Source organism: Mirounga leonina, unplaced genomic scaffold (genome assembly GCF_011800145.1).
Source record: "Mirounga leonina isolate KUSES-001 unplaced genomic scaffold, KU_Mleo_1.0 Mir_54, whole genome shotgun sequence".
NCBI classification, from domain to species: domain Eukaryota; kingdom Metazoa; phylum Chordata; class Mammalia; order Carnivora; family Phocidae; genus Mirounga; species Mirounga leonina.
Window position 1 is genome coordinate 3,238,522 of NW_023270812.1, and position 16,150 is coordinate 3,254,671.

At 49.6% G+C, this 16,150-nt stretch overlaps 1 protein-coding gene across 4 annotated transcripts in view; it reads left to right on the plus strand.

The window, feature by feature from the left end:
- LOC118001844 (transmembrane protein 181) overlaps window positions 1-16,150 on the plus strand; it is a 70,893-nt gene that overhangs the window by 49,577 nt on the left and 5,166 nt on the right. For all 4 annotated transcript variants that reach the window (XM_034992010.1, XM_034992012.1, XM_034992011.1 and 1 more), the window contains exons 7-14: window positions 3,950-4,030; window positions 6,002-6,101; window positions 6,604-6,734; window positions 6,971-7,062; window positions 8,350-8,407; window positions 12,344-12,446; window positions 13,060-13,111; window positions 15,398-15,480. In XM_034992010.1, coding sequence (XP_034847901.1) covers window positions 3,950-4,030; window positions 6,002-6,101; window positions 6,604-6,734; window positions 6,971-7,062; window positions 8,350-8,407; window positions 12,344-12,446; window positions 13,060-13,111; window positions 15,398-15,480 — 700 coding nt within the window. The remainder of the gene's footprint in view (window positions 1-3,949; window positions 4,031-6,001; window positions 6,102-6,603; window positions 6,735-6,970; window positions 7,063-8,349; window positions 8,408-12,343; window positions 12,447-13,059; window positions 13,112-15,397; window positions 15,481-16,150) is intronic.

A 16,150-nucleotide genomic window follows, 5' to 3' on the forward strand; every position in this document is an offset into this window, starting at 1 on the left:
TGTTCCGACAGAGTCCCCCCTCCTTTAGGGGTTCCTTAGTTATTTTCCTTCTCAGTCTCTTGAGGGTCAGATACTTTCATCACTGTAACTTTAAACGTATTTTGTGAATTTTTTTCCTGATGCTAACACTTTTTCTTTCTTGACTGTGCCTTACAATGTTTTTTCAAACTAAGATACGTATTACTTTTTTCTATTTGACTATCATGTTGATGTTGATACCCCACATCAGTGCTCATAACTGCTACTGTGATGATTTTGTAAATGATACTATTTAACATTTAAACACCATAGCAATGATCATAATAGTTGCATTATGTTTCAGATTTATAATAGCGGTTGCTATTTATTGAACTTGTGCTGTTTGTCAGGCACTGTGCTAAACTTTTTGTAAGCATCATCTTAGTTAAATGTTCTGATAATTCTATAAAGTAGATAATAGTATCCCCATTTTATGGAAGAGAAATCTGAGGGTTAGTGAGATTAAGCTAGTTTCCCAGCTAGAAAATGGAAAGGCTGAGATTTGAACCTGAGTCTTTGACTTCAAAATTCATATGCCCTCAATCACTATGATTTCTCTTTTCTCATTAACATTTGATTGTTAATTGTTGTTTTTCGTTTGATGGCTCTATTGAAGTATAATTGACATACAATGAAGTGCACATATTTAAAATATAAAATTTGATCCATTCTGACATGTACACACCTGGGAAACACTCACCATAATCAAGACAATATGCATACCCCTCAGTCCCTAAAAGTTCCCTCATGCCCCTTCCTCCTGTTACCTTCTCATCCCCCCGGCCACCACTGATCTGCTTTCATTACAGATTCATTTGTATTTATGTAAAATTTTATATAAACACGGGGTGCGGGCGCCTGGGTGGCTCAGTCGTTAAGCGTCTGCCTTCGGCTCAGGTCATGATCCCAGAGTCCTGGGATCGAATCCCACATCGGGCTCCCTGCTCGGCGGGAAGCCTGCTTCTCCCTCTCCCACTCCCCCTGCTTGTGTTCCTGCTCTTGCTATCTCTCTCTGTCAAATAAATAAATAAAATCTTAAAAAATAAATAAATAAATAAACACGGGGTGCCTGGGTGGCTCAGTTGGTGAAGTGTCCAACTCTTGATTTCGACTTAGGTTGTGATCTCAGGGTCATGAGGTCGAGCCCTGCATCGGGCTCCATGCTCAGTGGGGAGTCTGCTTGAGATTCTCTCTCCCTCTTTCCCCCTGCCCTCCCACCCCCTGCTTGTACTCTCTCTCTCTAAAATAAAGAAATAAGTAAATCTTTTAAAAATATTTATATAAACATCATCTTACAATATGTTTGAATTCTTTCACTCAGTATAATTATTTTGAGATTAACTGATGCTGTTGGGTATATCATTTGTTCATTCCTTTTGTTCTGGTGTGCCGATACAGCATAGATTATTTATCCATTCACCTGTTGAGGGACATTGAGATGGTCTCCAGTTTAGGGCTGTTTGTTGTACAGCTGCTGTGAACACCTGTATATAAATCTTTGTGTGGACATGTGCTTTCATGTCTCTTGGGTAAATACCCAGGATTGGAGTGGCTGGGTCATGCGGCAGGGGTGTGTTTGGCTGTTTGAGAAACTGACAAACTGTTTCCAAAGCGGTTGTATTGCTTTACGTTCCCTCAGCAGCGTATGAGAGAGCTCCAGTTGCCTCACATCCTCGTCAGCACCGGTATGGTTGTGTTTTCAATTTTGGCCATTCTAGTCGGTGTGTAGTGGTGGTGTTTCTTGTGTGGTGACTTTCATCTGCAGTACTTTGAAAATGTCCTCTGGCTGGCATTTTTCTGGCAAGAAATCTGCTGTCCTTCCTTATCTTTGTCCCCTGAATAGATGCTTCTCCCCTCCCACCCCCTCTACCCTGACTTGTTAGGCTTTTCTCTTTTACTTATTTAAACAATTTGATTCTGGTGTTCCTTGATGTACTTTACTTCCTTTCTCTTACTTAGGGTTCATTGAGTTCTTCAATTTGTGAGTTCACAGTCTTCATTAAGTTTGGAAAAATTTCCGTCATTATGTCTTCAAATATTTTTTTTAATCCTCTTGCCCTGCCCCCCCCCCCCCGCCCCTACACATCTCTTAGGCCACTTGAAGTTGTCTCAGCTTACGCTCGCTCTGTTCAGTTTTGTGCTGGTTCATTTAAAATCATGTCTGTTGGCACGTCTCCATGTTCTCTCATCTCTGTCACATCTCTTCCACTGTTGTTGCTCCTCCAGATTCTGACCTCACGTGTTCAGACTTTCCTCTAGCTTCTTGCTGCCCTTATCTGCTAATTCCGTGTCATCTGGGATTCCTGGAGCAGTTTTGATTGATTCTTTTTTTTCCTCGTTACAGTTCAGATTTTCTTGTTTTTTTCGTTAGGTATTTTTCTTTTTTCTTATCTTTCTTTTTTGAGTATAGTTGACACACACAGCATTACATGTCCGGTATTTTTTATTTAATGCCAGGCATTATTGATGTTAGATTTTGTATTCTTATAGATGTCTTTGAGCTTTGTTCTAGGATGTTGTGAAGTTACTTGGAAATGGCTTGACTTTTTTAGGCCTTGCTTTTAAACTTCTCTAGGTGGGACCAAACCAGCATGAAGTCTAAAGCTACTTCCTTCTCACCACTGGGGTATGCTACCCAGTGACCCTTTGTGCATCATGCCCTGATCAGTGTTCAGGTGGAGACATGAGGGGGACCACCTTTGGCAGGTGTCCAGAGCTCTGTCTTCCAGCTCTCCTCTCAGTACTCTGTACTTTGAATCACAGCCAGTGGATTGTCTCCCTGGACTTCCAGCATTGTGTCCATGATTCTCTGCTTGGGCTCCCTCCCCACCATGGCTCGGGGCAGCTAGAGGGTGCATCTCTCTCTTACCAGCCAGAGATGACTGTCTTTCATTGCCTCCTGTGCAGTGTCTTAAACTGTGTGTATGTGTCGTGTGTGTATGTGTGTGTGTACCTGTGTGTGTGGGTGGGTGTGGGTATTTTAAATGTTTCAGGTAAGTTAGGTAAATCTCATGTCTATAACTCTATTCTGAAGTAGATTTTTCAAAATTGCTCAAATGATTTTAAATGCATTAAAACAGTGGGGCTCACTGGCCCAGTGCAGTGCAGTGTTCTGGGGTCTGGTGAGAAATCTGGCTTGTGACCGAGATTGGAAGGGCTGCCTTCTGCCTGCCATCAGTATGTGGTGCATGCATCCTCCACTCCGTTAGGTGTATACTTGATAGGAGTGAATCTACTCAGCATGAGAGCTGACACCTGTCATTCCATTGTACTTTTTGGTGTCGGATTCATATTTATGTGTTTCACTTAATCTTTTTTTAGAATATCCTACCTACTCACATTTTTGCATCTTTTAAAAATCTCTTTCTTTTAATGGAAAACATGGCTTTTTCTAATAAAGGGATTGACAGTATTGATTTTTCTTTTTTAGAGATAGAGAGTGTGTGTGAGGGTAGGGGCGGGCAGAGGGAGAGGGAGAGAGGGAATCTTAAGCAGGCTCCACAGTCAGCGCAGAGCCCGATGTGGGGCTCGATCTCGCAACCCTGAGATCATGACCTGAGCCAAAACCAATAGTCAGATACTTAACTGACTGGGCCACTCAGGCACCCCGACAGCATTGATTTTTTGATATGAAATTTATAAGCCAAATGCTCTTCTTGTGATTACAGAATTATTTGTCAGATTTATCATTAATATGACCATTTAAAACAATTTCCAACTCTTATAATTAAGATTTTCAAAGTCTGTGTTCTTTAATATAAAAATAAAATGTACTAAGTGTTAAAATTTTTTAGAACATGTAAGAAGGCATAGAAGAGAGAACATTTAAAATTATAGTATTGTATCTAGAGATAACTATTATTACTAATCTGGTGTACTTCCTTTTAGATGGATTTTTTTTTTCAAATTATTTTCCTGCTTTACATTTTAGTGGAAGACTTATGACCCTGCATTTTCCCAATTGGAAATTTGGTTCCGATTCGTCTTTGTGGTGCTTACCTTCATTGTCACTGTAAGTCCCATTTGCTTGACAGACCACGTCAGAATCCTAACAAGGGCAGAGTTAATTTATGAATTATGATTATCACAGTGTGAACTGTGGAGGTGAACCGTAAGAGCCTCTTAACTATAGAGAACAAACAGGGTTACTGGAGGGAAGGCAGGAGGGCGGATGGCTGAATGGGGGATGGGGATTAAGGAGGGCATGTACTGGGATGAGCACTGGGTGTTGTATGTAAGGAACAAATCACTAACTTCTACTCTCGAAACCAATATTACACTATATGTTAACTAGCCTGAATTAAATTTAAAAAAAAAAAAATGTGAACCATGCAGGAGATTTATCTGAACTCAGATGCTCCATCCAACGGGCCGACCTGATATTACCAAATACTCCAAATGTCAGCTAGGTGCTACCGTGCAAAAAGAGAGCTTGGCATCAGTTTGTAAGGACCTCTGTGTGGTGTCAGGGTGGTGACAGACCCCTTTCAAGTAAATGCTCATCAGGGTGCAATGCAGTGCCATTTCACCCGCCTTGTTTGAACGACCTTCTTTTTACGCAGGCAGATAACGGCACATGCTTGGGTTTTTACGTTTGGAAAATTGTACCAGACCTTTTGGTCTCTGGGCTTTTTCAGGAGGAAGGCCGCAGATGAGTGGGTTTGGCAGTACAAGCTTTTGGCTCCTTTGGGCTCTGAGTTCAGTGCCTGCAAGCACCCTGTGACTTTGGGGCAAATACTTACCCTTGAAGCAGACGCGATCCCCACAGAGGCCCAGTCGGTGAAGATGGGAATTTAAAACTGGAGGAAGGACATCAATCCATACACACATACATACTGGAGGAAGAGAGGGCGTGTGTTGGTACTCCGTGCCATCTGAAGGGTGGTGGCCCACCCCTCAGCTGCTTGCCCCTTGCTGACACGGAGGGTGTGCCATTCAGGAGATTATCCCCTCTTTGCAGTGGGGGAATTGCCACCCAAGCAAGGATCACTGCACAGTCCAACTGTACACAGAAGGACATAGGCTCGTGGGGACAGACGTGTGAGGAAGGTGCCAGTTGGTGGTGACATGGGACCTGAGTGTGGATGGGGGGAGAGGACACAGCCGCTGGTGGACGGTGGAACCTGCAGAGAGCTGGGGATTGCGGTCCCAGCCATGCCCAGGGCTTCCCCTAACGAACCTACTAAAGCTGAGTGGAGAGCGGCAGTTGGTGTTTGGTCAGCAGAAACCCTTGCTGTCTCTTGAAGCGTCTCTGCTATCTGAGGGTCTGCTGCCACACTCTGGGGCCCAAAGGGCGGGCACCCATGGCATGATGTTCTTAAACAAGAGAAATGAGCCTGAGCCTCACAGGCTGGGAGAAATGGCCCATCCGCCCAGGAAGTCCAAATTCCCTCGGAAATCATTGGCTTATGTTAGATTACAGAAAAAAAAACAAAACAAAAAACTCCAGGTCTTTTTATACAACTTGTGTAATGTTTTAAAGTACTTTAAAGAAACTCCCATGGCTCAACACAGCTTCTTCAGGGAGGTGTTTGAAAATAAACACGTCCTCTGACCATGGTTACCGGCCTCATTTCCTTTTGTTCAGGGAGCCCTGGTGCCCTCCTTACAAGCTGGTGCCATCTGCAGATGTCGCCTGGCTGGGAGCGTGTGGCCCATCCCCAGGGAGGTCCTCTGTGTGGGTGTGTGGGGCCGACCTGATAGAAGTAGCCTGTCCCGGGGGAGCTGGGAGGGGTGGGGGCAGGGGGTTATGGCCGGTGTATTCCCTGCCCCCTCCTGCCCCTGGGAGAACAGCTTGTGACCCTCTTACCCGCAGCTCCTTGCCGGTGATTCACATCTTATCTCAGGGCAGCAAGGGGTTAACTCAGATTTGGCTGACCATCAGTCTGGGAAGACTGACCATCAGTCTGGGAAGACTTAACAACGTGCTGCTGAGCAAGGCGGAAGCAAACACAGTAACTTGCGTTGCTGATTCGGTTTGCAGTGCCTGTTTGCACATTCCCTCCGGAAGTTTTCCATGCGAGACTGGGGGATGGAGCAGAAGTGGATGTCCATTCTTTTGCCTCTGCTGCTGCTTTACAATGGTAGGTGCCCATTTTTGTTTTGGAGCTTTCCCCCTTTAAAGCATAAAGCTGCAGAGTCTCCAGAAGAGCCCGGGCGCTGGAGGAACAGGTGGCCGCCCCAGAGCGCGGGAAACGTGCTGCACCAGGCCGGGCAGATGCCTGGCAGCTCTCACAGACAAGTGACTGCTCGGGTAGTTAGAACCGGGAAGGGCCGCAGACACGGCCGTCTGTTCTCGTCCCCTGCTTCAGAAGGCGTTTGCTTGCAGAGCCGCTGCGGGACTCGCAGGCCTGCGGGAGCCGCGGGTGGTGCGAGCAGACGGCGCTCTGTAGTGATCGCTGCAGCGATCTGTTCACTGGCTTTTCGGTGTTTTGAAAGACAAAACAGCCTTTAGTTCACTACCTCCCTTTGGCTCTGACTGAGGAGAAGGTGATGGTGAGTCCTGCCCTCACCGAGAGGACGGATGCCCTGTGCTGGGTGGGGAGAGCCTGCGTCCATCAGGCCCTTCTGTCTGTTGCCTTCCAGATCCGTTCTTCCCGCTCTCCTTTCTGGTCAACAGCTGGGTTCCGGGCATGCTGGACGATCTCTTTCAGTCCGTGTTCCTATGTGCCTTGCTGCTCTTCTGGCTCTGTGTGTATCACGGGGTACGCGTCCAGGTGAGCATCCACCCAGCCCCGCCAGAGGGGGTCCGAGACCCCGTCCTTCTGGCCCACACTCTGGTGACAGTCCTTACGATCAACGTCTCCTTGAGAATCTGTCTTCAGCCTCCGTCAGCGGAAGAGTGCATGCTATGTAGAAATGATCGGAGTGTCTGTGATCTAGTGTGGTCTACTAGGGGTTAATGGTTTGCTAGAATTACTAACTTATTTCTTACTTTTTCTTTGATTTTTAGGGAGAAAGGAAGTGTTTGACTTTCTATTTGCCTAAATTCTTCATTGTTGGACTATTGTGGTTGGCTTCTGTCACACTGGGAATATGGCAGACGTGAGTAATTTTGTTATGTGTGAAACCTCAGGCATGGAAAGCATTTGACAAAGGTGGACAGATCCAAAGTCTCACTGTATTTTGTGAACCCATCCAGAAAGGAATCTGTCACCAGGGTTTCAAGACTTGATAGTGTGACTTGAACTGAGGATTCATTTCAGCCTGACTGGCATGTAGGTAACACAGTTCTAGTCTCAGCTGGAAAGATTTCTCCTTCAAGGTGGCAAAGACGTTGTCGTCTGTAGGAACGGTACTCAGGGGGCCTGGCTCGCTCCTCCCCACCAGAAGCTTTAGTTTCTCCCTGGGCTTGCACCCGTGAACTCCCCATCCCTGCATCCCCATCCCTGCACTGGCTCCCAAGGCTTATGGTGACATAGTGGTTTTGTCCTTCTGTAAAATGGGACCAACGCACAAGCCTAATGTGGTCACAGCCCGATGCACCTGAGTGGGATTTTCTGCAGAAAGGAGTTCCATTCCAGGGTTATGGTTTTGGCCCTTGGCACGTCTGACTCCATGGCCCAGTAATGACAGAATTCAGCCCGCCTCGTCTCCCTGCCCTGTCCCTGCCTCCTCAGCTATCCAGCTTCACTTTAAAACGAGTTGCGTGGAAGTCGGCATGGACTTTTATAGCTTTCTTTGTGTACTCGTCTCTCCCCAGTGCCCATCCATGCCATTGGAAAGGTGCCTGAAAACAGTTCTTGACGTTGCAGGAGAGAGAGGGACTTTTTGTAATGAAAAATACTGTGACTTCACAGTGTAGACAACTGCAGGCAAACAGTTCAGTAGCACTAGATGCATTTACAATGTGAAATTTAGGATTACTTTTTAAAAATCTTACTGTTGGTTAATTTGCTTATGTTAATAAGATTTATTTATTTATTTATCATCTCTACACCTGATGTGGGGCTTGAACTCACAACCCCGAGATGAAGTGTCATCTTCATCTGACTGAGCCAGCCAGGCACTGCCCTCTGTTAAAAAGTTTTTGTAAAAAGCCAAATGAAGGGCACCTGGGTGGCTCAGCCGTTAAGCGTCTGCCTTTGGCTCAGGTCATGACCCCAGGGTCCTGGGATCGAGTCCCGCATCGGGCTCCCTGCTCCACGGGAAGCCTGCTTCTCCTCCCACTCCCCCTGCTTGTGTTCCTGCTCTTGCTATCTCTCTCTCTGGCAAATAAGTAAATAAAATCTTTAAAAAAATAAAATAAAATAAATAAAAGCCAAATGAAAGTATACAATGAAAAGTAAGCTAGTTATTGATCTATGATTTTTTATAATATTGTATTTTCAGAGTTAATGAATTACACGATCCAATGTACCAGTACCGAGTTGACACAGGAAATTTTCAGGTAAGGATTATTAATGATGCCTGAGGGTTTTCTTTAAATGCAGTTTTTTAAAAATACTCAATTTGGTAACTTAAAATGTGCTGCTGACATGAGCTTGCTAACTGGCTATTTAGGGCAGCCTATAGAAGGTTCACGGGTGTAAAATTTGGAAAAATGTGTGAGTAGTATGAGAAATAAGCTTTTAAAAACAAAGTTGTCGGGGCGCCTGGGTGGCTCAGTCAGTTAAGAGTGTGCCTTCAGCTCAGGTCATGATCCTGGGGTCCTGGGATAGAACCCCTGCCAGGCTCCCTACTCAGCGGGGAGTTACTTCTCTCTCTCCCTCTGCAGATCCCTCTGCTTGTGCTCTCTCTCTCTCTTTCTAAAATAAAAAAGATTTATTTGAGAGAGTGAGTGAGAGAGAGAATGAGCAGGGGGAAGGGCAGAGGGAGAGGGAAAAGCAGACTTCCTGCTGAGTAGGGAGTCTGATGTGGGCCTCCAACATGGGATTCCGGGATCGTGACCTGAGCTGAAGGTAGACGCTTAACTGAGCCACCCAGACACCCCAATAAATAAAATCTTAAAAAAAAAAAGTTTGAAAGAATATTCGGTAGAAGTCGCCCTTGCTTAGAAGGCGGCTGTTTGGGGTGAAATGAGCTTTCTTCACCTAATATGTCTTTTTGCTAAATGTCCAGACTTAGTTTTCCAGGACTAGAGGTAATATTTGTTTATAAACACTAAAATTCTTTTTAAAAGAAGGTCGTCTTGGGGCACCTGAGTGGCGCAGTTGGTTAAGCATCCAACTCTTGGTTTCAGCTCGGGTCGTGATCCCGGGGTCCTGGGATTGAGCCCCGCATCTGTAAGGCTCCCTGCTCAGTGGGGAGTCTGTCTCCTGTCTCTCCCTCTAACCCTACCTGAACCCCCCCCCCCCGCCCCGCCCCGCGCCCCGGTCTCAGTGGCTCTCTCTCAAATGAATAAATAAAAAATCCTTTAAAAAAAAGTTGTCACTCCCATTCCTTGGTTTATGGTTGAGGCACAGAAGGTGTGTCAGATTTTAGGAACATTGTAGAGCAATTAAGAAAACATTTTTGTTCATTTAACTCTCTAAAGTCGAGAAAGGTTTCCAAGCGAATGAATGGAGCGGCCAGGCCAGCTTGTGTGGGCCTGCAGGCCTGGCAGCCACAGGGCCCAGCACCCTGGGTAATGCTCTGCTCTCACCAATTGAGAATACTTTGTACTTTCAAACAAGGGGTCCAGTGTCTTTATTTTACACAGAGGTCCGCAAATGGCAGTCAACCCCAAGTGTGGCTTTCCCTCGAGTCTCCAGGTTTATCGTTATCCCTTGGCATCTCAGGGCAGCCCCTCCTGGGCGCAGCTGGCTGCTGAGCCCAGGTGTGGATGTGCGAGGTGCCGGGGGTCAGAGGGAGCCCTGCAAGGTGTCTAGGAGGCATGCTCCCAGCAGGGCAGTCCCAGAGGTACAGAGTTGAATCCTGAGCTTGGGTGATATCCAGCATTTCTCTGGAGGCTTTGCAGAGCTTCCCGTGAAGTGGTAAAATCTGTGGTTCTTTATGGGAATGGCCTCTGAGAAAGAGGGAGGTTTAGTGAATGATGATATCTTGAAAGATGTGTAACCTGTGTTGAGACGACGCATGTCCTAGCAAGTAGTACGAGCACCTGATTCTTAACCAGAGTTCAGCAGGGGAGTGCCGGTAGCCTTTCCATCCCATTATTTAGAAGTTTGAGGAGTTTTGAAGGTTGCTTGGTGTATGCCTTATGAACATTGTGCCATGATCTTTGTCCTCAAAGCATATAGGACCTTGTGAGGGAGAGAAGGCTTAGTAAGTACAGACCAGTGTGTGGTGTCCTGCCAGCCATGTCCTTACGGACAGTGGGCCCAAGTTACTAGGGGGAGGAGGTGTCTTTATTTGGGTTTTGTTCTTTGTTAGACTCATAATGCTTTAGTAAGGTTGTTGGGGGGAGGGGTTGCGCCTGGAGCCGGAAAGCAGGGGCGCATTCCAGGCCAGGGAAGGGAGGCGCTGTTGCAGTGTTGTGTGGGGCGCGGGCCTCGGAGGAAGCCATGCAGGAGACCTGAGTCAGGGCAGGCCCAGTGAGGGCTGTGCCTGAGAGGGGCGCTGGACACCCCTGGAAGGCTTGAGGCCATGTGTGTGAGGGGCTCGGCCTCAGAGCAGCCTTTTCTCCTTGAGGGCGTGACACCAAAGGAAGGGACAGGGAAGAGCTGCTTTGACACATTCTCAGGGAAGACTGTGCAGACCCCAGTGATAGATCATATACAAAGGGCTGTTGGTTGAGTGTAACTCCCCAGATTTACATAAAATAATATAGGTTCATGTTAATCTGTTATTAGAGCTTTTGTCTGGTCCAGTCCCCTCATTTTTCATGTGAGGAAACGGAGGGGCAGTCAAGGGTCTTGTCTGAGGTCACAGGGGGCTAGTACCTGGGCCAGCGTACCAGCTTCCTGGACAGCCTGCTGGTCAAACCTGTGCTCCTGGGGGCCTGCCTCCAACCCTCCCGAGTCTTCTGTTTTCCCTCTGCGAAAGGGGTAATACTGCAGTCTCTCCTAAAGAGTTGTTGCGCAGGTTGAATTGACCAGGAACGCGAAGCACTTGGCCAGCACTTGGAAGGACTTGAGCAAGGCTAGCCATCGCCGTGGTTGTGGTCACCTCTCCCCTTCTCAGTCAGTGGCCAATGTCTGTTACTAGGGGAAACACTGGAAACCAGAGACCTGCAGAAAACTGAAAAAAGCTGAAGACCCGCCACTGGTGTATTGAGCACCTGCCACGTCCAGGCCCTGTGCTAGGAGCTTTCCGTGCGTCATGGAAGGAGCTTAGATTCTGGCTCATCTGACTAGCAAGGGCTGAGGCTGTCCCCTGGTGAGCCACCTGTGCTCACAGACAGGATGAGAGGCCGAGTCTAGCCAAGGAAGTCGCAGCGGTGGGAACACGTTCTTGTTCTGTGTTATGGAGTGTGACCTTCAGGATTCTAGGCTCCTATTAAAAATGTTTGGCTCTACAGAAATAAAATCTTAAAAAACAAAACAAAACGGGGCGCCTGGGTGGCTCAGTTGTTAAGCGTCTGCCTTTGGCTCAGGTCGTGATCCCAGGGTCCTGGGATCGAGCCCCACATCGGGCTCCCTGCTTGGCGGGAAGCCTGCTTCTCCCTCTCCCACTCGCCCTGCTTGTGTTCCTGCTCTCGCTGTGTCTCTCTCTGTCAAATAAATAAATAAAATCTTAAAAAAAAAAAAGTATATATATACAATGGAATATTATGCAGCCATCAAAAGGAATGAGATCTTGCCATTTGCAACGACGTGGATGGAACTGGAGGGTATTATGTTGAGTGAAATAAGTCAAACAGAGAAAGATATGTATCATATGATCTCACTGATATGAGGAATTCTTAATCGCAGGAAACAAACTGAGTGTTGGAGTGGGGGGTGGGGTGGAAGGGATGGGGTGACTGGGTGATGGACACTGGGGAGGGTGTGTGCTCTGGTAAGCGCTGTGAACTGTGCAAGACTGTTGAATCTCAGATCTGTGCCTCTGAAACAAATAATGCAATATATGTTAAGAAAAAAAAAAAGAAGAAGAAGAAGGTAGCGGGAGGGGAAGAATGAAGCGGGGGAAATCGGAGGGGTAGACGAACCATGAGAGACGATAGACTCTGAAAAACAGACTGAGGGTTCTAGAGGGGAGGGGGGTGGGAGGATGGGTTGGCCTGGTGGTGGGTATTGAGGAGGGCACATTCTGCGTGGAGCACTGGGTGTTGTGCACAAACAATGAATCATGGAACACTTCATCTAAAACTAATGATGTAATGTATGGGGATTAACATAAGAATATAAAAAAAAAATGTTTGGCTTCCCTGCTTGTGGTGGTGGTGGAGGGAGGAGCAGTGCTGAGCCCCTGTTCTTACGCAGTTGCCCATCTCGTGTCGTTCTAGGGAATGAAGATTTTCTTCATGGTGGTGGCAGCTGTGTATATTTTATACCTTCTGTTCTTGATGGTGCGGGCCTGTTCCGAGCTACGTCACATGCCTTATGTCGGTAAGTGCCGCATCGCAAACTGCGCAAGGCAAGGTGGGCCAGGAGTTGACCTCACACAGTGGGAGGAGTGGCTGGGGTCCACCCAGCAAGAGGCCTGACCTGGATGGGGACCTGTCCCACTCCCTCATGCTGGGGGGGAGACCAGTGCCTTCAGTCCCTGGGGAGCCACAACAGGGCAGAATGGGTAACTCTGGGCCTCAGACCAGCGCTGGAGGCAGGCCTGTGGGGTGGAAGCCCCCTGGGGCCCTGGGTGCCAGTGTGGCCATTGGAGCTGCCTGAATCCTTCCAGAATCGTACCTTGCAGAGGAGGTGGCTGGGGCCGTTTTCCTAGTCCTGAGTCAGGGCAACTCGCCTGATCTCCTAGGATCCTTTCCCTCAATCTGTCACAATCAAATAATAATGGCCATGGTGTCTCTGGGGATCCTCCCTGACTCTGGGGAGGTGGGACAGCATTTCTTCTGGGCTTCAGGTGCACACAGGCTTAAGGTCCAGAGGGAGGAGGGGTTTTGTTCAGAAGGCTTTGCTTATTTTTTGTCTTTATTTTTAAGCTCCCTGAGATGAGAATGGAATTTACTTCCCAAGTGGTTTAATGGGGTATTTCTTTCTTTTTCAGATCTCAGGTTAAAATTTTTGACTGCATTGACTTTTGTAGTGCTTGTCATTAGGTAAGAAGACTTTATTTCTTCCAAGAAGCAAAACAGCGAATTTGTATTTTCCTGTCATGCGTGTCTTTTCTCCCCTTTTAGCAGAGTTAATTTGGGGGCATTTCTAGCCAGATCTGTTCAGTCGGTCAGAGGGCCTCCTGCGCCGGGCAGGCACTGAGGGTGCACGGCGGCCGGGAGAGCTCCTGTTGTGTTGTAAACGCCCCGGGGAGTGGCCGGGGCTGAGCCGTGTGGCCCGAGCCCCTGCTTGCTCTGCCGGCGCCATGTTGGAGCAGCCACAGCCCAGCGCGGGGGAAAGGACTAGAATGCCGTGCGTGCGTTCTTGGCACCTGGCATCCTTGTGGTGCTCCAAGGAGAGGACGGTGCATTTGAATTCGGTACCGTGGGTGTCCTTGACCTGCAGCGCGGTGGCCCCGGGGGAGGGGACGCTTCGGCGGCAGTCTGCGGAGGCTGAGGCCCGGGGACGAGGCTGTTGCTGTGAGTGCACGCCAGGTCATCGTCGGGCTGTTTGTGGTTTGTCTCCTTCTGCTAAAATCCAAGTCCAGAGGGAAACAAATCTGGTCACTTGCCTTTCTTCCTTGGCGGTCTAGATGGCAAATAAGTGGCTGCCAGCCCTTTTCCTAGGCGGGAACCGCACGCAGACTCTGAGAGGCGGGCTCTGCAGGGCAGCTCTGGGTCCCCCGGCTGCCTGAGCTGCGGCCTCCCGTGCGCACCCGCGTCCCTTCCCGCGGGTCGTGCTCATCGCTCACCACACCACACGAACTCGGCGGGGGCTTCGTGGGCTCGCGCCTCGCTCAGCACCCGCGTTCACCTGGAAGCCAGTGCCCGCGTCGCGAAGGCAGCCCTTCCTCAGCGCCTGGTGCACAGGCGCTCTCTGCTTGTCACACGTGCTCCCTCATGCGCCCTCGCGCGCTTTTACGCGCACACACACTCACACACACTTTCACTCACTCCCTCACACAGACTCTCACATCCCCGCCTCACACACTCACCCCCTCACTCTCACACCCCCTCACACCCCTTCACACACACTCTCACACCCCTCACTCTCTCACATATCCTCTCACACACACTCCCTCTCACACCCCCGCACACACACACCCTTTCTCTCTCTCACACCCTTCACGGCCCCTCACACGTCCTCACTCTCATGCAGTCTGAGTCCGCAGGTTGGCAGTGGGACACCTAGGGTGACCTCCGTAGAGTCTGACTCAGCAGTCATTCTGCCTTTATGGTCTTTCTTCATATAAGCTTCAAGGGGACTCAACTGTTTGTCCAACAAGTGTGTATGGCGTGTCTGCTCCGCTCAGCAGGCCACCAAGTTCCTCCCTCTCACGGGGCTTGCGTTCCAATGGAGGAAGACGGTGATAAACAAGTAGATCAATAGCATACGTCCTATAATGAAAACCGAGATGTGTGACGACGGCAGAAGAGGTTCTGCTTTAGACAGGGACCGGAGGGGACGTCTCTCTGAGGAGGGGACACTGGCCTGGGGCCTGAGGGACGAGCCCTGCAGACACATGGGGACAGCAGTGTCCCGGGAGGTGAGGACGTGAAGGGAGGGTGGCCCCCGGAGAGGTGAGGTCGGGCCCTGCACGCCGCCAGGAGGAGTCCCAGTTTATTTTCGGGGATGGGAAGGAACCCTTGGGAGGGGTCAGAGCCGGGAGGTGAAGGGCTCCGATTTGCGCTTTTGTTAGCGATCATCGGTCTTGGTCCTTGTGGACAGTGGACCACAGGGAGGGGAGAGGCGCGCGGGGTGCCGATCTGGAGGCTGTGGAGTTGCTCAGGGGAGAGCCGCGTCGGCTGCGGAGCTCCCTGTCCTCAGAACCTTCTGTCCTCATGTGTATCCGCAGGCGGGTGTCTGAACAGAGGCGCCATGCTTCCTCACTGTGAGGATCGCTGGGCCCGAGGAGGGAAATGTGACTTCCTCAGGGCCTTGTCGTTTGTGGTAGGAGTTGGTCGTGGAAATGAGATCTAAGGCAGTGCGAGAAGGGAAGGACGTGCCGATGGGGTGCTTCCGGGCCCCTGATGCGGGGCTGCGACATGGTCTGTGGCATGCTTAGCTGCTTCTGCCCCAGCAGCGGCCCTCCTGACTCCGAGACCAAGCACCTGAGGCCGGGGTGCTGTGTGCGTGTGCGCATGTGCTCTCGCAGGCCCGGGGGTGCGCACGGGTCCGTGCGGAAATTGTAGTGAACGGACCACGTGCGCGGGGTGAACGGAATGAGTTCTGTGAAGCTGGTGCCATTTCCTCAGCTCTGTTTACTTACTGTCCCGCCCCCTTTTTTTCAGCATCGTCATCCTTTATTTAAGGTTTGGAGCACAAGTATTACAAGACAATTTTGTTGCTGAGCTGTCAACTCACTACCAGAATTATATCCTTTCAGTGGGAAGCCTTCAGGCTTCAGGGCCACGCTCTGCACGGGGTGGTTAGCGTGTCCGGGCTGCAGACGTGAAGAAGAGGCAGGTGACCGCACTGTGGTGCCTTGCGTGCCGCGGGCCCCCCGACGGCCCACCCCCGTGGGCGGCGGCTCAGGCTCGGCAGGGCGAAGCGGTCCCGAGGGAGTCACACTCCCCAGCTGCTCTCCCCCCCACCCTGCTCTCGGGTCCCTGGGGATTCTTCGGGAACCCAAGCCCCATTCAGAACCTCGCATCAGTCCGAGGTGCCTGTTCCCCCCACGGAGCACTGAGGGGGAGGCTGAGCCCGATTTGAGAGTCCTCTCTCCCCATCACCCAGATGTATCCAGCTGCGGTGTCCACAGGTTGTGGTGATTAGGGCAGTTTAAGCCTGTGTCCCCAGAAAAGGCTCATAAGGTAGCAGGATGTCCTTCGGTTCCTGCGTGTCCCTGAGACCCGTGGGACAGGCTCCTTGTCCACTAAACTCCTCTTCAGATGCTTGGCCGCTGACGGAGCTTGCCACTCCTCCTTTCAGTGATGGCGTCCATCAGGGGGCGCTTTAGAGTTGATCCCTTATATCTTAGCTTCTTTCCTTGGGGCTTCTTACATCCTTAGAAGTAATGCAGGATTTTTCAAATTTTAGTGGCT